Here is a 23,163-nt window from a genome sequence, read left to right on the forward strand (position 1 = left end):
ACAGGGTAAATAAACCACCTGCCGAGCCAGAGACCTGGGTTCAATCCCTGAGTTGGGAAGATACCCTGGAGAATGGAACAGGTACCCACTCCAGTATCCTGGCCTGGAGAATTCTTGAACTGTATAGCCCTTGGGGTCACGAAGAGGGAGACATGACTGAGCGACTTTCACTTTCACTTCAAAGAGCTTCACCAGTGTGTTAGCCTTATTCAGGTCCAATGGAAGGACTAGGGTGTGGAGCTGGGGGCTCCATCCTTATGCAAGCCTCCCGGTCAATTAATGTCACATTTCCCCTTAGCTTTTACTTGGCATCTGAACCCTTTGTGGCTGACAAAAGTCATTAGTGGCCCAAACACAGGGCTGCAAGATTTTACTGGAAATGGGTCTCTAAGGAATTGATGTCCTCTTCTTTCTGCCAAAATAGCTTCATCAGGGGGCCCACGCTGGGCTTGTGATGGAGGTGACCAGAGCAGAGCACCGCTGCATAAAAAGCAAGATGCACCCAAAACATGTCAGACCCAGATGCCCAGTCCAGGAGGGCAGGCACAGGCACATACACACACAGAGAAAAGAGAACACAGGACCAATAACCGTGAAATAAGAGAAGACCATTTGTCAAGAAACAGTGCTGTCACCCTGCCCATCAACTGAAACCAAGCCACTGTAAACATACATATGGAGCCAAGCAGAGGCCAACGCTGTGAAGAACCCAGTGCCAAACGCTGTCCCCAAGCCTTCTGCTTCTAGAGTGAATCAGACTCAGGAACGTGTGACACCAGCCCACAACTCGCCCAGACCCGAATCTAGTGCCTGCAGTGCCCACGCAGGCCTTCGGGTGGAAAGGCTCAGCCAGGCTCCAAAGCAACTATCTCAACCTGCCCCAAGCCTCCTCAACACCTCCCAGTATCCCATTTGGAAACCCATTTTCCACCCATTCATCCAGTTCCTCCCTGAACATAATACACCTTCTCCCTGCTCCCATCCTGGTGGAAAGAGTTCTGTGAGATGACATTTGTTTGGGACTCTTTTTATTGGTGCCAAAACCATCCTTTCCAAATTATCTCTGGAAGTCCCCGAGTTCCAATCTACCAAATGCCAGAACCCACATCCCCCATTCACTGGCTCCCTGCATGGAGTTCCCATCTGGTCCCTCTCAGCACGCACAGTCCAGGCTGCAGGAGCCTTTTACACCTCCCCGCCCCACCCCCAACACACACACACACACACACACACATACACTTTTGAACTACAAAAGTAATACACGGGTATATGCTCCTTGTAAAATATGCAAACAAGACACAAGCAGACGGAGCGGGGGCGAAGGTGGAGGGAATGGGAGTTCTCTTTCACTCTCTCTTCTGACCTGGTCAAGCCCAGGTCTCTCCATATGGGAAACTGCCAAAAATGGTTTCCTACCAACTTGATATGCGCTCCCCAGGTCGCACAGTGGTAAAGGATCCACCTGCCAAAGCAGGAGACACAGGAGAAGTGGGTTCAATCCCTGGGTCGGGAAAATCCCCTGGAGGAGGAAATGGCAATCCACTCCAGTAGTCTTGCCTGAAAAAATCCCATGGACAGAGGAGCCTGACAGGCTACAGTCCATGGAGTCGCAAAGAGTCAGACATGACTGAGCACACACAGTATTATTATTACCAACTGTATACATATATATATATATATATATATACACACATATATCTACATATAGATTGAATTTTTCATAAGTGAGAGATCTTAAACATATCATTTTTCAACTTGAAAAACTTAGATTTTAAAATATTCTCCTATGCAAGTGTGCATTTTCCACACTACTCTGGGTGTTTGGAGAATAGTACTAATAGAAGCCTTGGGGGAGCATTTCCAAACAAAATGAAGGAAATAAAATTGCATGCAAAATATTCCAGAAGTACTTTTATATGCTCTTCTGAGAACCGCTTGAACCAGCCATGCAGTGTACCGACACAAAGCATCCAGGTCTCCTCAATACAAGGCACTGCAGGAATTCGCCTTGGTCGCCCTGCCAGGCTTGGTAAACACCAGGGAGCACAAAAGAACCGGGACCTGTCGCTTCTTGCCTTTGCTGCGTAAACGATAAGCCCCGCGGTACCCTAGAAAGCACAGGATTTGGAGAAAGAAGACAGGAGGTGCGTCCTGAGTTGCCACTGAACCTGGGGACCTCTCTCGGAGCCCATGTTCCCTCGGTTAAAGAAAAGACAATATTATACTCTAATCGCTAACCCTGGGGTGGTTTTAGGATCAAAAGAGACGGGTGGCACCAACGCAGGATGTATTCAAGAACGGTAACACAGCTGTGTGAGTCGTAATTACTATTAAATGGGAAAGGCTAAATTCCGGCGAGTTGCGCAAACGAAAAGACTTGGCAACTTCTACTCGCGGGCTCACGCGTTTTCTGGGGGGATTCAATCACGGATTGAGGAGACGCTGCCCGAACCGTCCTGGGGTGGCCAGCGCGCCACCTGCCGGCAGAGGAGGTGGCCGCGGGTGGGTCCCGGCACCGCGGGCTCGGGGACCCAGCTCCCTCTCCCAGGCCGCCGCAGACTCTTGCGATCCGAGCCGGGTCCCCGTTCCCCGGTGGCTGGGGAGCCGCAGCCCAGGCTGCTCCGCGGGCCCAGCCCCAAAGGCCGGATGGAGTCGCCCCTCCGGTGTCTCTGGCGGCCGGCGTGCGAGTAGGGGGCCCGGATGCAAGGCCTTGGCGTCGCGGGAACCTGCTCCCCAACACAAAGCCGCGGCCGCGCAGGTGAGCGCGGCGGAGCCACGTGAGCCGGTGAACTTGCAGGAACTGGGCCACCGAGCCCCAGCCAACCACGGTCGCCCCACTCCGCGCACCCCCGCCGCAGGTTTGAGCTGCCTTCGCTCGGATTCGGGAGCCGAAGGGGCGAAGGTTCGGAGAGCAAGGAAACGAAGGGGGGTGGGCGCGGCCAGAGACCACCCCAGTCTCAGCCCCGCACCTCCGGTCCCCAGGCCCCGCGCCCTCAGCCCCCACAGTCTGTGCCCCTAGCACGCGATCACCCTTGTCTTCACCCCCCAGTCCTCGACCGTCCTGCGCCCCCAGCCCCCAATCCCACCCTCCCAAGCCCCAGACTCCACCTCCGCGCCCCCAGCCCCGGACCGCCCGGAGTCCCCAGGCCCCCTGTTCTCAACCACCCGGCGTCCCCAGCCCCGGCCGCCCGCGCCCCCACCCCCCAACCCCATGATCTGCAGCCCCTAAGCCCCCACCCCCGCGCGCCTCCAGACCCGGGCTTCCCCAAATCCCCCGGGCCCGCCGCCCGCACCCTCACCCCACCCCCCGCCCCCCACCCGCCGGCTACTCACCGGCGGCCCCCGTAGCCGCTGCCGGGGGAGCCGGAGCCCGGGTCAGGATAGGCGTGCTGCTGCAGGGCCGCGGCCGGGAAGGGGTAGAGGAAGCCGGTGGCCAACGCCGACCCGCAGAGGCAGCAGCACGCCCAGGGCAGGAGCAGAGCCAGCTTCATCTTGCGCGGCCGCCCGCGGGGACCCGGAGTCCCGGGCGGGAGGACGGTCGGGAGCGCACCGGCGGCCCCCGCCGGAGCCGAGCTAGCGCGCCGACGAGCGAGCGGAGCCCGGGTCCGAGCTGGAAGTGCCTGGGGGGCGCCCACGCCTCTCAGGGCCGCCTTTTCAAATTCGGCGAGGTGGGCTCTGCGCCGTCAAAGGGGGCGTGGGGCTTTCTCATTAACCCTCGGCAGTCCGGGGCCGAGGAGGCGCCAGTGGAGGCCGAGTCGGGGGAGAGGGTGTTCCTGCTCCGCTAGGGGTCCCGGGACCCGCGCGCCCCAAAAGCCAGACTTTGTGCCTGGGTCCTTGCACACAAGCTCCTTAGAAACCTCCCAACCAAACCTTCAGGTCGCAGACCTTCTGGAGCACCCACCCTGTTCCTGGCATGCTCTCCTGGGCAGTGTGTTTTAATCCCTACAACATGGTTGTCTGTATTAGGTGGTGCCAGTCCCATCTTTCAGAGGTACAAACTGATGCTCAAAAACGTTAGGCAGGAAAGACACGCTCCTTGTCCAAGGCTCTTTGAACTAAATCGTTTGGCATCCAGATGTCTGCAGAATCATCTCCCATTTTTACCTCCAGACTCTGTCACCTGCCAGCTGTCTAAGCCAAGAAGATACTTCGGAGGAAGGAGGCATTCCGTATGGGGTGCAAAGTTGTCCCTAGACTCACAGATTTGTGAAGCATCATATCTGGGAAGGAGCTGGGGGAAGGCGTGATACAATCCCACCTTTTACAGGTGTGAGAACTGGGTCCCAGATCACACACTGAGCCCAAGACCAGCCTGACCCCAAGTTGGTGTTTTCTGGACCACGTTATCCCCTCGGGGCTTGTACCAGCATAAAGGGCCAGTGGGAGCTGAAATCCAGCCTGTGCCCCACTCCCCAGGTTGACATCTTTTTCCAGTTCTCCCCACAGCATCCTAGGGGCTGGCAGAGGCCCTGAAGCTGACTCTAAGCCTGCTAACAGTGGGAAGCTCCTAGTTCCTAAAATGCAGGTAGGACTGGAGAGAAGCCATCAAGAATGGAAATGCTTGGTGGACTGTGACCCATTTTATAGAAGAACTGTGGGATTGTTGTTAGAAGAAGAACAGGAAGATGCTGTTGAAAATGTGGAGGGAAAGCCCAGGTTCCATGGCTCTTACCCTCCTGTTACATATCTCAGTGTGTATCCATATATACAATTCCCATATGTACCTTCTTGAGGGCTTCCCTCATAGCTCAGTCAGTAAAGAATCTGCCTGCAATGCAGGAGACCCGGGTTCAATTCCTGGGTTGGGAAGATCCTCTGGAGAAGGAAATGGCAACCCACTCCGGTATTCTCGCCTGGAGAATCCCATGGACAGAGGAGCTTGGTGGGCTACAGCCCAAGGGATGGCAAGAGTCAGACACAACTTAGCGACTAAACCACCACCACCACCACACTCTCATGAGTACAAGCCCCAAGATTTCATATCCAGTCCTCTTCACCCTTTCCCTAAACCGCCCATCCTTATCCACTCAATTCCCTCGAATCCTGCCTGGGCTTTTTGTCTTATTTTCTTTTTTTACTATTTCAGTTCAATTCAGTTCAGTCACTCAATCGTGTTCAACTCTTGGCGACCCCATGGACTGCAGCTCGCAAGGCTTCCCTGTCCATCTCCAACTTCTGGAGTCTACTCAAACTCATGTCCATCATGTCAGTGATGCCATCCAACCATCTCATCCTCTGTCGTCCCCTTCTCCTCCCACCTTTGATCTTTCCCAGCATCAGGGTCTTTTCCAATGAGTTGGTTCTTCGAATCAGGTGGCCAAAGTATTGAAGTTTCAGCTTCAGCATCAGTCCTTTCAATGAATATTCAGGACTGATTTCCTTTAGGATGGACTGGTTGGATCTCCTTGCAGTTCAAGGGACTCTCAAGAGTCTTCTCTAACACCATAGTTCAAAAGCATCAATTCTTTGGTGCTCAGCTTTCTTTATAATCCAACTCACACCCATACATGACTACTGGAAAAACCATAGCTTTGACTAGATGGACCTTTGTTGGTAAAGTAATGTCTCTGCTTTTTAGTATGCTGTCTAGGTTGGTTATAGCTTTTCTTCCAAGGAGCAAACGTCTTTTAATTTCATGGCTGCAGTCACCATCTGTAGTGATTTTGGAGCCCAAAAAAATAAATCAGATTTTAAATCTACTCTCTCTGTTTCATTGTTTCCCCATCTATTTGCCATGAAGTGATGGGACTGGATGCCATGATCTTAGTTTTCTGAATGTTGAGCTTTAAGCCCACTTTTTCACTCTCCTCTTTCACTGTCATCAAGACACTGTTTAGTTCTTCACTTTCTGCCATAAGGGTGGTGTCATCTGCATATCTGAGGTTATTGATATTTCCCCCAGAAATCTTGATTCCAGCTTGTGCTTCATCCAGCCCAGCATTTCTCATGATGTACTCTGCATATAAGTTAAATAAGCAGGGTGACAATATACAGCCTTGACGTATTCCTTTCCCGATTTGGAACCAGTCTGTTGTTCCATGTCCAATTCTAACTGTTGCTTCTTGACCTGCATGCAGATTTATTTTTTAATTTCCTTGGCTGTATCAGGTCTTACTTGTGGCACATGAGCTTCTCTAGTTGTGGCACACGGGCTTAGTTGCCCTGCACTTGTGGGCTCTTAATTCCCCGACTAGGAATCAAACCCATGTCCCCTGTATTGGAAGGTGGATTCTTAACACTGGACCACCAGGGAAGTCCCATGCCTCAGCCTTTCAAATGGGACTTCCACACTTCCCAAGTCCGGAGTTTCCACCTAGGAATAAGGATGCATAGAGTCCATCTCCGAGTGGACGGCCCCCTAATGGGAAACATCACTTGGACCGAGGACCACTTTCTTCATCTTGCCCTCCATCCCTTTCTCAAGGCCTAAAAGATCTGGAGAATTTGGGTTATCAGGGGATGTTCAGTGCCTCCCCCAAAAGGAATCTGGACTGTGTTCCTTGGGCTGTTTTCCAACACCCAATAAATGATGAGGTCATCCCTCCCCCCACCAGGAATTTGTGAGCATCTGTCTTCTTCCTCTCCCTCCTTCACTTGCATAATGAGACCTTAAAGACCAGAGGAATTCCATGTTGCTATAAATTGGCTTTATTCTGTAGGCATTGCAGTAGAGGAACAAGAGTTCACTTTTTGTCTTAAACTCATTTTTCCAGTGCCATGGGCGGCACCTAAGCTAGAGGGACCAAGGAGAGAAAGGGATAACACTCTTCCATAACTGCAGATTCTTTTAGAATGAAAAGCTTTAGGGAAAGAATTAATACATCCCAGAAACTTCAGAACTAAGGAGGTTGGTTGAGTTTGGTCCTCTATTTCACCTATAAGACAAAAAGTTCACTCTGGCCCCGTGAATGTATATTGAGAAACTTCTGCATGCCCAGCACTCGGCTGGGTGCAGTGCATGCTCTAAGAGAAGCAAGTAACATATTTTTCGCCCTCAGGGTGCATACATTATTTTTTAGGAAGAGTTAAAATAACTTTTTTTTTCCCTTCAACAGCATGGACTTCCCTGGTGGTCTAGTGGTTAAGAATCTGCCTGCTAATGCAGAGGACACAGATTCAATTCCTAGTCCAGGAAGATCCCACATGCCACAGAGCAACTAAGCCCATGTGCCTAGAGCCCGTGCTCCGCAACAAGAGAAGCCACCACGATGAGAAGCCCATGCACCGCAACTAGAGAGGAGCCCCCACCCGCAGCAACTAATGAAAGCCACAAGCAGCAACGAAGATCCAGCACCGTCTTGAGTAAATAAATAGCTTTGTTTAAACCAGCCGGAAGTCTGGACAAATGCTCTGATAACAAAAGGAGATTCCATTTAGAGGGCAAGGGATAAAAATGCAAAGAAGCCAAAACTCAAGAAAAGAAATGTGATATCACAGGTCACTCAGACCCAGAAGCCCCAGGTCTGCTCCTGGTGTCCCTGCTGACTTGCTGGGTGACCTAGAGTAAACCCCTTCCCTCTCTGGTCCTTCATTTGGAAAATGAAGAGTGGACTGGCTCGTTTCTAAAGTCTTTTCCAGTACCCGCCCCCGCCTCCAAAGAGGGCATGGGAGCCAAGAGAATGGAGAAGAATTCTCCATTCTTAGAATGTGTGGTATCACATGGAATATGTGGTATCACATTCTAACCCCTCCCTCACCTCCAGAGGACACCAGGTAATAGGGTTCAATTCCAAAGGGTTCCAGCTGTGTGACCTTGGACAAGTTACTTAACCTCTCTGAGCTTCTACATCTGTAAAATCAGAATAACAGTACCCAATGTATGGGTTTGGTAAAATAATTCAGTGAATTATTCACACACAGTTCTTGGAATCATGTGCCTGATGCATTGTAATGTTCAATAAATGTTAATGGTTATTATTTGCAGAGCTTTGGTGAGGGATTAAAATTAAACTATGCCCCCCTCTTCCCTTCTCAAACCCCCAAGTGGGCTCATAACCCAGGAGTGCTGGGAGCTTTCTTAGAAGAATCTGGAGCCTGGGATAAATCTGGTATATCTTTCTCTGTGGTCAATAATTTAAAGCAAAACTTCATTTTAAAACAAATACAGGAACATCATTGAGTAGAATGTGCCATTTGCATTATTTTTCAAGATTAAACATAATTGGGGGTGGCGGCAAGAGTGGGGAAGTTTGAGCAGCCCTGAAATAAAGGGGCTTCTGGTGTCCTCAGAAAGATCCAGGGACTCCTCAGATTCTAGCCACCCCAGCATGTCTCTGGTTCACACTCCACACAAGTACTCATCTCTGTATTTCTAAACTATGCCCACGGCACTCACTGAATACGTGTTAAAGCCTCACGAGAGGCAGAAGCCACTGTTCCCAAGAGTCCAAGAAGTCAAGCATTAAAGCCTTGGAGTTGGTATCCAGCTCGTACTGCTGGCTCCCTCTCCCTAGTTCCGTGGCAATCTTGGGGCATCACCTAGCCCCTCCCCCCAGGACCTCAATAAAATGGAAACTGGACAGATAAGGGTCATCAGGGTGCCACTGAGCCCTTAACTCCTTGACCACTCACCACAACTCTGACACAGACCATCAGGCTTCTCATAATCTCCCCATTTTTCATATGAGGAGAAGAGAGAAGTGATTTGTCTGTGATTTTGTGCTCTCTCGCCGGTCTGCAAGTTCAAAAGACCCTTAGAAACGGGCTTGTTTGTACAAAGAGGGATCAGATTTCTTGGTGGAAGTAGACAAGCCCCCCAACACACACACCCTCGAGAAGTGGGCTCCTCTGCAACTGTTTCCAGGCCTTTCTGATAAGAAAATATCAGTCAGCATCCTCTTGGGCAGACAAAAAGCAGATATTCGCTTCTGCTGAAGTCAGCAAAAAGACCAACTGAACAGAGAAGTAAATACTCATCAAGCTGAAGCCAAGGTAAATATTGACCTTCTGGCATGATAAATCCTCCTGTTAATCTAAAACAGAAATCTCCCCTCCCCCACCAGTCCCCTTCTAGGACACGAATCCTGTAATTCTCCCAGAAGTTCAGGGAAGCAGTGGTAGAGACCGGCTGGTTTTCATACTGATTGCTCCAACAGCCCTCCCTCCCAGCTGTTCCAGATCCCAGACCGGCACAGGAGCGGGCTGGATTGACTCAAGGTGGCTATACAGTCGCAACAAAGGGGCTTCTTTGTTTTGTTCCAAGCTCTCTGTACTTGGCCAGGGGCAAAATACGAGCAGAGCATGGGTAGAATGGAAGATGCTGACTCTGTTTTCTTCTTTACCTGGACACCCGTAAAATTCCACCCACTTCCATAAAACGGAACACCTCCTTGCTCAGCATACATACAAGTGTAAGCTTACCGGTTTCCCTAAACACTGGCAGTGAAACAGACAATTAGGAGACAACCGCAGGCATCTAGGTCTTTTCAGCATTGTTAACATTCACATATGGCTTTAGCAAGTCAACTCTCTCTGTGTTCTCTTATGAGGAATAAAAAAAAATAATCAAACACACAAAGACAACAGCAAATTAGATGGCTACCACAGTAGCCCAGGATCTTAAACAAACACAGGTTTGAAAGGGGAAAAAGTAGTATTAAAAGTGAAAGTTAGGTCTTCCCTGGTGGTCCAGTGGTTAAGACTCCACACTTCCACTGCAAGGAAGCGCAGGTCCCATCCCTGGTCCACATGCCACCGTGCAGTGCAGCAAAAAAAAAAAAAGCAAAACCTAAAATACACTTCCCTAGTGAGCAACTAACACAACAGCAACAACAAAACACTTAAAAACATGGAGTCTGCCCAGCTGCCAAAGGCCCAAGTCAAATATGGTGATAAAAAGAAACCGTGGACTAAGACAGATACAGCTAAATAAATGCTCCCCTAAAAACTTAATGAGATTGTGTGTGTGTGTGTGTGTGTGTGTATGTGCTCAGTCGTGTCCAACTCTTTACAATCCCATGGACTCTAGCCCTCCAAGCTTCTCTGTCCATGAGGATTCTCCAGGCAAGAATACTGGAGTGGGTTGCCATGCCCTCCTCCAGGGGATCTTCCCAACTCAGGGATCGAATCTGGGTCTCCCACATTGCAGGCAGATTCTTTACCATCTGAGCCACCAGGGGAGCCCCCTTTAATGAGATTACTAGGTGAAAAAATGAAGAAAGGAAATGTCTTAGTTTGTCTCCAGTCAGTCCTAATGGAAATCAACCCTGACTATTCATTGGAAAGACTGTTGCTGAAGCTGAAACTCCAATACTTTGGCCATCTGATGCAAAGAGCCGACTCATTGGAAAAGACCCTGATGCTGGGAAAGATTGATGGCAAGAGGAGAACAGGGCAACAGAGGATGAGATGTTGGATGGCATCACCAACTCAATGAACTTGAACTTGAGCAAACTCCAGGAGAAGTGAAGGAAGCCTGGCATGCAGCAGTCCATGGGGTCATAAAGAGTCAGACATGACTGAGCAACTGAACATCAGCAATGTGATGGTATTTAGAGGTGGAGCCTTTGGGAGGTGATTAGGTCATGAGGGTGGAGCCCTCATAAATGGGATTAGTGCCCTAATAAAGAGACCCCAGAGAGTTCCCTCCCCTCTTTGGCCATGTGAGGACACAGCAAGACGATGACCCTCTATGAATCAAGAATCAGGGCCTCACCAGACACCAAATCTGCTATCTCCTAAATCTTGGACTTCCTAGCCTCCAGAAACCATGAGAAATATGCTTCTGTTGCTTGTAAACCCACCTCAATTCATGGTATTATCTCAGCACAAATGAACAAAGACACTCTTCCCTCCTCACCCAGTCTCCTCCTGGTGAGCGTTCTTCAGGACACAGCTCTTCACCAAATCCCCCAACTAGGATTGATACCCATGCTGTGCTCCCAGAGATCCTTCTATGTCCACACCCACTTCCACCTGCTGTGCTTACCTCTTAACCTGTTTTTTATTTCCCACACCACACACTCTAAGAACAAGGGGAGTTTCCCACCCATTTCTGTCTCCCTGGACCTAACAGCATCACACTCAGTCTAAGCTTAATAAATATTGGCTGGACTTATGAGTAAATCAGTGAACTGCTTGGTTCGTTCTCCAAAGTCCCCAAGAACAGAGCTGCCCTTTAAGGGGTGGTTTCTGGAGGACATTCATTAAAGTTGGGGACCTGAGCAACACAACTGTTTACTCTGTATTCTTCCTTCCTTATAGGTGACAAAGCAAAGGAGAGAACCACAAATAGGGACTTTTCTGGTGGTCCGGTGGCTAAAACTCCATACTTCCAAAGCAGGGGGCCTGGGCTCGATCCTTGGTCAGGGAACTAGATCTCACATGCTGCAACAAAGGTTGAAGATCTCACATGCCACAACTGTGAAACCCAGCACAGTCCAATACATTTTTTTAAAGAAAAGTTGAAAAGAAAAAGAGAAAACCATAAATGAAAATGCCAGGTGGGTCCTACAGATGGCCAGACCAAAGAAGGAACTTGACATTCATTTCAAGAGAGATTGATATCTTTCCTACTCATATCTCTATCCAAAATTGAGTTTAGTACTTCAGAAAGGGCTGTCAGGTGCAACCTTTAAACCAAAAGGCTTCGGATAACCCCATAAACACCAGCCTACCAATGTCTTATAAGGATTTACCAACATCTTATAAGGTCTTGGTTGTACATAATCAAAAACACCTTGCCCATGCTTCTCGGAAGGCATGCTTTGCTGAAAAGCAGAAAAAAGGCAGACCATGTGCCCTAAAGGAGGTTTTGCACCAATACCAAGACCCAAAAGAAAGAGAAGGAAAAGGCTGTTCCACTTGATAAAACCTCACTGCAATTTACTATCATGAAGTGTCTGTTTGAAGTCGGGACAAGTTCTAGATAAGCTCTTCATTGAGAAACCAGGATAAAGGGGGGAGTGGGGAGAGAAAGCAACCGGAGTGGAATTCTGATTACAGAGCCATTAATTAAGACCATGAAAGGCCATAGAGTTGCCTTTGATTGGAAAAATAGATGAGTGCAGAATTAAAGGCTTTGAGGGAAAATCTTTTCATGCTTAAGGAGAGCCAAAAATTATTTCAAGGGTTTTAACATTAAGGCACTATTAAAGCTAAGGCGTTGGTGGTGACCAGATGACCCTGTCAATTTAATCAAAATCTTATGGGGAGGAGGGGGACAAAGTAAGTGACCCGTTTTGTTTCAAAGCCTGCGCGGCTGTCTGATTCCATGCATGGGCATTTTTCAGGCTGGCCTGGGCCCCTTCACAGAGCCACCCAGAGGGGCCCTGCCATGGGGAAGCAGCCCCCGAGTCTAGTATACATCCCTCAGTGCTCCCCAGTTGGTGTGGGGGTGGGGCTCAGGATGCCCCCCCAATTTGGCCTCGCTGGAATCTCTCGCTGATGTTTCCACTGCTGCCTCCTGACCCTCCAGCGATCATCCAGGCCCAACAGAACCTCAGCTCACACACTGACTACAGGGTGCCTCAGGCAACTTTCTTCACCTCCCTGAACTTCAGTTTCCTTCTCTCTCTGTGAGGCGGAAAGAATATTCCCACCGAGGGTCAATCGGAACATCTATACCTATTTACATTCAAACATATAATACGATGGCTCAGCAGGTAAAGAATCTGACTGCAATGCAGGAGATACAGGAGATGCAGATTCAGTCCCTGGATTGGGAAGATCCTCTAGAGAAGGAAATATTGACCCACTCCAGTATTCTTGCCTGGAGAATCCCACACACAGAGGAGACTTGGGGCCTACAGTTCACGGGGTTGCAAAGAATCAGACACAACTGAGCATGCACGCACGCACAGGTCTATGGAAGCTTCATGTCTGTTGATTCTCTTCCTCACTTCGTCTCCAATTCATCCCTAAGTGACCTTCAGTAAAGATAGTTCTAGAATGCAGATCATATCATTGCCCTCCAGGACTTTGCAGAGAGTGTCAAGGATTTAGATTGGACCTCACTTTGAGCCTGACACTCAGAGCTAAAGGCCCTCTTGGCCTCAGCCCTTGCCCTAGCTGCTCTCCCTCAAATGCCTGCTGTGGCTCCCCACTGCCTACGAACACAGTCTGAACTCTCTTTGAACTGGCATTCAAAGCCCTTTATGAACTGGCCTCACTACCCTTCTGGAATCATCTCTCACTGCTTACTGCCTTACATGCACATATCCCAGAGCAAGCCATATACACAGTGTCGGGAAATTGCATGAGCTAAGATGGACTGTGCATGGTTTGGTGCCCAGGACCCAGAGGACTTGAGTAGACAAATAAGTGAACCCACAGGTACGAGCAGTGTGACACCTTCAAGGGGTGTGTAGGGAGTCCCAAGAGAGGGCCTGATGGCTAGACCAGCCTATGGGAGTTAAAGATGTCACAGGTCACCAAAGAGCCCTTTGAGAGCTAAGACTGAGAGATGAGTAGGAGCTCGATGGAGAGAAAGTGGGGGCAGTGTCCCGAAGGGGAAAGAAGGAGAAGGAGCAAAGTGGGCTAAACAGAGAGGATGTGGGCGAGGCAGGAGAAGAGGCCAGAACAGCTGGACTGCACAGACGCATCATGAAGGCTTTGAATGCCAGTTCAAAGAGGGCCTTCTTGCCATTGACAGTGTGTGTGCTCAGTCGTGTCTGACTCTGTGACCCCATGGACGTAGCCTGCCAGGCTCCTCTGTCCATGGAATTTTCCAGGCAAGGATAATGGAATGGGTTGCCAGTTCCTCCTCCAGGGGATCTTCCTGACCCAGGGATCGAACTTGCATCTCCTGCATTGGCAGGCAGATTCTTTACCACTGAGCCACCTGGGAAGTCCGTTGACAATGAGGAGAACCTTCAGGGTAGAATGACTAGCACTGATACTCTGCCTCTGGTGACAGCTGGTTAGAAAAACATCTTAAGAAGACAGTGCGAAAAAAAGAAAGAAAGAAAGAAAGTCTGTCTAGGAATTTCCCAGGTGGTCCAGTGGTTAAGACTTCACCTTCCAATGCAGGGGATATGGGTTTGACCCCTGGTCAGGGGCTAAGATCCCACATGCGTTTCAGCCAAAAAACCAAAACATAAAACAGAAGCAATATTGTAATTAATTCAATGAAGACTTAAAAAAAGAAGAAGAAACTCTGTCTAATGCAAATGATACTAATCCAAAGAGAGCAAATGGGCTTTTTTGAAAAAGTGCGTTGGAAAATAAAGTAAATATTCGAGGCAGGTTCAAAAAACTCCTCCAAAAATCACTGAACGTGGGACCTCCAGTCATTATGTGCCTCATAAGATGGTGCAATGGGAAATACACGGCATCATCCACGAAGAAGCCCTGTCTTGAAAAGACATGGAACCTCAATCTAACGAAGCCTCAACGTCTAATCACGAATTTATAGGAAATATGGGAAACAGAGGAACATGTTAAACAATCCGAGAGCAGGACTCCCCTGGTGGTCTAGCGGCTAAGACTCAGGCACTCTCAATCCAGGGTGCCCAGGATCGATCCTTGGTCAGGGAGCAAGATTCTACATGCTGCAACTAAGATTGAAGATCCTGCGTGCCACAACTAAGACTCACCACAGCTAAATAAATAAATAAAAATCAATACGTTTTTAAAAAGGGATGGATTTCACTTGATGTAAATTACAGCTCAGTTCAACTGCTTTCAATATAAAGAAATATGGAAAAAATCATTCGTGGACTTCTCTGGTGGTCCAGAGCCAGTTAAGACTCTTCTACTGCAGGGAGCCTGAGTTCGATCCCTGGTCAGGGAACTAGATCCTGTGTACCACAACTAAGTGACATAAATAAATTAAATTAAAATAAATATTTTTTAAAAAACACCAGAGGCAATCAGCCAAGTACAAATGCAGGACATTCCCCAGGTCAATTAACCTGCTTTCTTCCCAATATAATTGGCATGAGAAGGAAAAAAAATGAGGTGATTAAATTAGACCAAACTTTAGATTAAATTAAAGAGACTTGCCAAATGCAATATGGTATCTTGGATTGGATCCTGGGGCAGAAAAAAAAAAAGATGTTAGTGGGGGGGAAAATGACGAAATCTTAATTAACTCTGAGATTTAGTTAATAGCAACGTATTCGCGTTAATTTACTTTCGACAAATGCACCACGGTTGCCTAAGAGATTAACATTAAGCAAAATGATGTGAGGAATATACAGGAACTCTTATACAAGATTTTTAACTTCTTTATATATCTAAAATTATTCCAAAATAAAAAGGTTAGGACTTCCCTGGCAGTCCAGTGGTTTAGAATCCACCTTGCAAGGCAGAGGGTTCAGGGTCGATCCCTGGTCGGGGAACTAGGATCCTTGGAGCAGGGCAGACAAATAAACAAATAAATTTTAAAAAGAGAGAGAGAGGCTTTGAAATTTCAAGAGCCAAATACAATGGATGGCCCTTGTTTGGATCCTGGTTTGAACAAATCCATTGTAAAAAAAAAAGTCTTTAAGATAATAGAGGAAAATTGAATATGGACTGGAGATTAGATGATGTTTTCAGGATTAATTGTTCATTTTATTAGGTGTGATAATGACATAGTGGTTATGCTTTTTAAAAAGCCCCTATCTGTTAAACATATGTAGGTACTGGTGAAATGATATGATTTCTGGGATTTAGTGTAAAATACTCCAGGAAAAAAAAAAAAGTGATGATGGTAGATAAAATGAGGTCGAAAATGGCTGATAATGGTTAAAGCAGATGACGAGTATGCATTTTAAGTTGTCCATACTGACAAGTTAAGAAGAGGAAGGGGGAAGGAGGGGCGGGGAAGGAAGACACATGGGTTGGGGGATGAGGTAGGGGGGAGGATGTCTGTACCCTCTCTTCCCTGTTAATAGGTTTAGAGGCATCCCCCTAAAATGCAACGATCTGGTCACCAACTTGCTTTGTTTCCCTGACCAAGGGAAATGATCAAGAAATGGTGAATGATCAGGATTCCTCGCCAAGGGACTTGCCTGGTGGTCCAGTGGCTAAGACTCTGAACCCCCAACACAGGGGGCCCAGGTTCGATCCCTGGTCAGGGAACTAGATCCCATATGCCACAACTAAGAGTTCACATGCAGTGACTAAAAGATCGTGTAGATCCCGAAAGGTGCAATGAAGATGGAAGATCCTGAGTGCTGCAACTAAGACCCGGCATGTCCAAATAAATAAATATTACAAAAAAGACTCATTGCAAAGCCACCAAGCAACACACATCCTGCCATAATGATGGCACCAGCAAGGCAGCAGGGCAGGGTAGGGCAGGGAGTTGGGTCCCAGTCACACACAACCTTCATTCAAATCCTGGATGACTTCTAACAGGTCAGTCTCTGTGTCTTGGTTCTATCTTCTATAAAATAGAAATGAAGGTAAAAATAGTACCTACCTATGAGGTTGTTGCTAGTGGCTCCCCAGGGCGGTGCTAGTGGTAAAGGACTCACCTGCCAGTGCAGGAGAGTCATAAGAGATCCAGATTTGATCCCTAGGTAGGGAAGATCCCCTGAAGGAGGGCATGGCAACCCACTCCAATATTCCTGCCTGGAGAATCCCATGGACAGAGGAGTCTGGTGAGTTACAGTCCATAGAGTCGCAAAAAGTCAGACATGAATAAAGCAATTTAGTACGTATGTACCTATGAGGTTTTTGAGAATTTTAAAGGAGCTGATATGTGTAAAGTGCTTCAGGTTGGATGTGACACTCAGTATGGGCTTCTGATAGCTCAGTTGGTAAAGAATCTGCCTGCAATGCAGGAGACCCTGGTTCGATCCCTGGGTTAGGAAGATCTGCTGGAGAAGGGATAGGCTACCCACTCCAGTATTTTTGGGCTTCCCTTGTGGCACCTTGTAAGGACTCAGCACACATTAGGTGATTTCATTACCATTAATATGCATTCCCCAGCCATGATAACTTGGTGACCATCATGTTCCTGCCTCCTGCTCCCCAGCCTCTCCTGGACTTCATAACGTAATCCATATGAATGCTGAGAATAGCCTCAAATTGTTTGGCTCAAAATGTGCCTTTTAGTTTTCACATGCTCCTAATTTTCAAATTAAATTCTCTTGTTTTCATGGTCTTTGTCAGAAACAATTTGATTAATCCCCTTCACCATTTTGAGAGTCTTCAGATGGGTCAAAGAGATCTCTTTTCAAGTAAGAATTTGCCAAACTCTCTGACCTTTCCTTATAACTAGCTGATGACAGAAGCGATGTGATGGTTGATCCTTGATACTTCATTTTCCTGGGGGAGCGGGGACTTCACGTCCTGTGGCACCAGGCTCTCCCGCCGTCTGTGTAGGAGTGAGCATGCCTTTGATTTATGATCTGCTCTGCTATCCTACAGCCCAGCTTCCTGTCCAGCCTTTGCATGACTGCTGTGCTGTGAGCTGAAAGCCCATGAAAGACATTGAAAGGAGTCTTCTGCTGACCCACTGGTCTTCATCTGAGCATACCAGCTCTTTGCAGGACAGATACATAACTAGTCAGTTTACATTTGATGGCATTACACAACATAATCAAGCCTCTTCCTGGCTCCTCTTGTGGTCCTAATTCGTAGTAATCTTAACTGCCTTTCTTAGCAATTTTTCATGCTATGAATAAAGACCAGTCCACGAAACAGCGTTACCCTGGAGCTGGGCCAACTTTGCACAGTTCTAAAATCTGACGGTGATGGAGCTCAACAAGGGCAGGTATCAGGAACTGAGCTGAGTGCCTGGGGTGAGTTAGCACATTTATCCTCACAAGAGTCCTACAAAGCAGGTCACTATTATTATGGCCATTTTACAGGCAAGGATACTGGAGCACAGAGCAGTTAAGTAACCTTTCCAAGGTCACCCACCCAGAAAGTGGTGGAGCCAAGCTTTGAACTCAGACCAGCCAGCTGCAGAGCCCAGACTCCTTGTATCCCTGCTTTGCACAGTGACTCACCCAATAGGGACAGCCAGGGACTATAAAGGTCCTGTCTGATTGGCTGGGATGTTTTTCTGAGGGCTATTGAACTGATTGGATCAAATCATTTTGTTGTTGATGATGATAATGATGGTGTTTGTTTATTTGGTTGGTCGGTTATTTTCCCTGACAATGAATCCTGGCTATGATATGTCAAGCACCTTCATGTACACGATCTCACTTTATCTTCCCAATTATCCCATGCAGATTACTATTCCTATCTAACAGAGCCTCAAAGACTTATGCTTACCCAAAGTCATCTTACTAGCATTTAGACAGAATTCACAAAGTTGAGTTGCCAACGGCAGTGGGAGAGGGCCTTCAGTTCATGGAGTAGGTCAGGGGTTCCCAACCCCCAGGCTGCAGACTGGTACCGGTCCATGGCCTGTTAGGAACCGGGCCACATAACAGATAAGCAGCAGGCCAGCGAGAGAAGCTTAATCTGTATTTGCAGCCACTCCCCATCACTCGAATTACCACCTGAGCTTCTCCTCTGTCAGATCAGGGGCGGCATTAGATTCTCATAGGAGCACAAACCCTATTGGGAACTGTGCATTCGAGGATCTCAGTTGCCTATTCCTTATGAGAATCATCCTGAACCATTCCCTGCCCCCACCCCTGGTTCACGGAAAAACGGTTTTCCACAAAACTGCTCCCTGGTGCCAAAAAGGTTGGGGACCACTTGACTAGAAAACATGACTATGAGCCCCAAACATCCACTCAGAGACAGAGAAGGTAGAGGTCGACACAGAGCAGGACTCTCCCAGAGGCCCCGATGGGAGGACAGTTACAGGAAACCCACCTTCTTCTCCTGCTTCTGGACTTGCAGTCCCCATGACAGGAGGAAAACCATCTTCCTTTCCAAAACCTGCTATGAAGATTGATTAGATAATAGGAGCAAAGAGCTTTGAAGGGAAGCAAAGGAGGAAACATCCTGTATTTGTGTTTGGGTTGATTCTCAAAGGAGTTTAGACAGTGCTTAAGGCCAATGAATGGATCTGCTCTGGTGGCTGGGCTATTTCTCATAGGAAAGAAATTGTTTCCCCAAACACGTCTCCTGGAGGGACTGCCAAAATCACCCGGCTCAGCTCCACACCCAGGCAAGTCTTCCCCCAGCCTGGCTGTCACCCGAGGAAAAGGAAACTCATACAGTCAGGTCCACCATGGGCTTGTATGTGAAATGTTGATGCGTACTTAAGACATCAAAGTACGCCTTTGGAGGAAACAATTACCAAATGTTTTTAGAACATGACTCCAATATGTAAGTTTTATTGGGAGGAAAGAAGATGAGATCAATGGATGAGACAGAGTATCAGACCAGATAATTAGGATGGAAAGAGCATCTCAGGACATTTAGTCCAACCCCGTGCTTGTGCTCAGTCGCTTCAGTCATGTCGACTCTCTGTGACCCCATGTAGCCCGCCAGGCTCTTCTGCCCACGGGATTCTCCAGGCAAGAATCCTGGAGTAGGTTGCCATGCCCTCCTCTAGGGAATCTTCCTGACCCTGAGATCAAACCCACATCTCCTATGTCTCCTGCATTGCGGGCAATTCTTTACTGCTGAGCCATCGGTGAAGCCCTAGTCCAACCCCATCCACGGTCTATTCCCCTCTTCCATGTCAAGTAATCACCAGCCTGTATCTGAACACCTTGCCCACTGAGCAGGTGGTATATGAATTACTACCTGATGATAAGTAAGAGAAGAAACACATCATAGAAATTAGCTGCAGTTTTCAACATAAATATCCCTATTCCCAAGCCACAGGCATCATTACTGTGGGAACTTTGAAAACTAACTTTATAATATACTCCGTGGTTGACACTGAAGCGAAACAGAGGCTGTCACACATTGCTGATGGGAATGCAAAGTGGCACAGTCTAGGTAAAGGTCAGTTAGCTCTGTTTATTCAATTCAAAAGTGCACCTACCCTTTGAGCCGTAATCACACTTCCGGGAATTTATCCTACAGCATGCTTCAGAAACGGATGCACAGTGTCAGTCATTGCAGCTCGGTTTGCAATAATATCATGCTGGAAACCCCCAGGTACACATCAAAATGGATCTGGTTAATCAAAGTATGGTACATCCATATGGCAGAATACTAGGCAGCCATGAAAAGGAGATGGAAGCCCTCACTATACTGATATGGAAAGCTCTCCAGGCTATTCTGCTAAGTGAAGAAGAGGAAGGAACAGAGGAGGATACATAGAGCTTAATGCCTTTTTGCAATAAAGGGAGAAATAAGGCCACATGCTATTGATAATATTTGCTTCTACAATGCATGAAAAACCACGAAAGGTGGTTCTGTATCTGGGGGAGGAGGCACAGAGTGGGGTGGATGAGAACAGGTGGGAGAGAGATCTCCTCAGGAATTTTATTTTTCTAACATTCTTATTTTTAACCATGTGAATTCGTTACCTGTTTAAACACACAAATGAAGCACAAATAAAACAAAAGCTGGCCTTGAGGGTTTTTTGGAAGAAAGTTGGTGAGGAGGTAGCAGAATATCCCATTTAACGCAAGGTCTCCTGAACTTTCTCTTCTCCATCCCCCTCCACCCGCCAGCCTTTAGAATGAACAGTAGCCTTCATTTTCAGCAAACATACAGAATTTGGAACAAAAAAAGCAGGAAACTAGCTAAGTTCAGCAAGAGTGAAGTAACTGTCTAAGAAGAAATTTTAACAGAAGTGTATCTGAAGTGTATCAGAAGTGTTAGTCAAGGCATTAACTTATTTGCAATAGGTTAAGCATATGAATGCTCTTTCCTCCAAAAGACAGGGGCAGAGGGGGGCTCAGCAAAGGAAGATCAATGTTCAAAAGGTACAATCGGTGTAGTGGGAAAACTCTTGTGATCAATGGGGATGGAAAGAGTGCATCAAAAGTATCACAAGGGACTTTCTCAGTGGTCCAGCGGCTAAGACTCTGGTGCTCCCAAAGCTGGGGGCCCAGGTTCGCTCCCTGGTCAGGGAACTAGAGCCCACATTCCAAAACTAAAATATCTCATATGCCCCAACTAAGACCCAGCACAGCCAAAGAAATAATATTTTTTAAAAAGCATCACACGTATTACAAAGATTTGAAAGTATTACAAGTGATGGTAATTGTCTGATATCAACCATCTAACGTACCAGGAACTGGACTGGATTGCTTGTATGTCTCATCTCATTCAATCCTAACAACCTTATCAGGGCTTCCCTGATAGTTCAGTTGGTAAAGAATCCACCTGCAACACAGGAGACCCCGGTTCGATTCCTGGGTTGGGAAGATCCACTGGAGAAGGGATAGGCTACCCACTCCAGTATTCTTGGGCTTCCCTTGTGGCTCAGCTGGTAAAGAATCTGCCTGCAATGCAGGAGACCTGGGTTTGATCCCTGGGTTGGGAAGATCCCTTGGAGAAGGGAAAGGTTACCCACTCTAGTATTCTGGCCTAGAGAATTCCATGGACTGTATAATCCATGGGGTCGCAAAGAGTCAGACACAAGTGAGCGACTTTCACTTTCAACAACCCTAGAGGATTGGTCTAGAATCCTTTCACGGGGTGAGACACTAAGGTTCTGTGTTATCTATTGCTACATGACAAATTACCCGAAAACGTTAGCACCTTAAAACAACAATAAACACTTGCTATTTCAGTTTCTGCAGGTTGGGAATTTGACAGTAGCTTAGCTGGGTGGTTCTGGTTCAGAATCTCTCAGGAGGTTGTAGGCAAGATGTTGGCCAGGTTGCAAGTCATCTGAAGGCTTGATCGGAGCTGGGGGATCCACTCAGGATGGTGGGTCACTCACAGTGGCTGGCAGGTTGATGCCAGCCAGTAGACAGGAGGCTTCAGTTTCTTACCCCATGAGGTTCTGCATAGGGTGGCTTGTGTCCTTAAGACACGGCAGCTGACCTGCCCCAGAATGACTGATCAACAAGAGTGGAGGGCAGAAGTTACGATGTCTCTTTTTATGACCCAGTTTCAGAAAGTCACATATCCCTCACTATCCTGTTGGTTACATAGGTCAGCCCTCTTCAGTGCCAGAGGAACTACACAAGAGTATGAAAACCAAGAAGTGAAAGTCATGGGGCCATCTTGAATGTTTCCCACTAAGCCCAAGAGATAAGTAATCTTCTTAAGATCGGTCAGCTAATTTCAAATTCCGCTCTACTTCAAAATCAGCGCTCTTTCCACCACACAACTGCCTCCCCAAAGCGTGCATGCAGGACAATGCCAAATGAAGACAAAAGGTCCTAGTTAAGCCACATCCCTGTTTCATTGTTTTTGCCAAAAGTTTTATCTTCAACCCGCTGGGAAATACTTTTTTATATTGAAAGCATAGCTCAGGCTTTCTAATGGGGATTGATGAAAAATAATTTTATTTTATTGATCTTGCCCTAAACCAAACTTGCTGAACCTTATCCTTGGCCAGAGCTTTTTAAAAGACAATAATAAAAATAAGGGATGCCTGCATTCATAGAAGACAAAATACTTCCAGATTACAATCCATTTTGTGATCATTCCTATCTTTTAGAGTTGAACCGAACATGTTCAGATCTCTGTGTTGTAGGAGGAGGTGATTGAAGGGCATTTTTATTCCCTCGAATAACAGGAAATCCATCATTTACTCTTTAGTAATAAAAACTGCATGTGTAAGAATTGGGACCACGGAAGGTCAAGTCAAATTAAAGATTTTATGCCTGGCGGTTATATTAAATCTTTTCAACAATTTATAGAAAGGATTTGAAGTATGTCAAGTGTATTTCTTTAAGTTTTTTCAACTGAGAGGTTTTATTGCATCAAGTCATAGAATCAGGAGAGAAATTACTCTTAGGTCATCCAGGCCTGGCCCCTGCCAATGTCATATTGCTCCCTTCAGGACCAAAGACCAGATATTAAGCCGTCTGAAGTCAACCTCCCCTAATTAAAATGAAAGTCGTAAAGCAAAGTATTGCAATAATCTACCATAATAATAATAATCCCAAATTTATATAGTACTTATACCCAAGAAATGTAAAGCAGTTCACATTTTTTATTTCTCTCACCTGGAAGCAGAAACTAAAGCCCCCAAGGCAAGTATAAGGGAACTTTCATTAACTTACATATTTATAGAGTAAATGAACGTGTGTTTGTATGTGTGTCTGCGTGCGTGTGCCAGGAGAGACGGAGACAGAGGTGAAATTTATTGAGTACCTACTGGGTACCAGGCTTTGAACTGGGTCCAGTGGACCCAAATGTGAAGAAGACTCTTCAGAGAAGTCACGGACTGTAAAGGGATGG

General features: G+C 47.2%; 1 protein-coding gene and 1 long non-coding RNA gene across 3 annotated transcripts in view; one reads left to right on the forward strand and one right to left on the reverse strand.

The window, feature by feature from the left end:
• Positions 1-4,070, reverse strand: part of COL26A1 (collagen type XXVI alpha 1 chain) — a 164,854-nt gene extending 160,784 nt beyond the window's left edge. Inside the window, exon 1 of one of the 2 annotated variants that reach the window (XM_061402020.1) lies at positions 3,334-4,070. In XM_061402020.1, the coding sequence (XP_061258004.1) occupies positions 3,334-3,491 (158 nt within the window). In that variant the 5' untranslated portion in view covers positions 3,492-4,070. The remainder of the gene's footprint in view (positions 1-3,333) is intronic. The other variant, XM_061402021.1, reaches the window with a different exon arrangement.
• LOC133238660 (uncharacterized) lies at positions 1,984-7,917 on the forward strand. The gene is made up of 3 exons (XR_009733589.1): positions 1,984-2,758; positions 4,435-4,525; positions 7,056-7,917. It is a non-coding gene; the product is annotated as an uncharacterized LOC133238660 (long non-coding RNA).
• Positions 7,918-23,163: the final 15,246 nt, after the last annotated feature.

The sequence above is a fragment of the Bos javanicus genome, chromosome 25 (genome assembly GCF_032452875.1).
Source record: "Bos javanicus breed banteng chromosome 25, ARS-OSU_banteng_1.0, whole genome shotgun sequence".
NCBI lineage: Eukaryota > Metazoa > Chordata > Mammalia > Artiodactyla > Bovidae > Bos > Bos javanicus.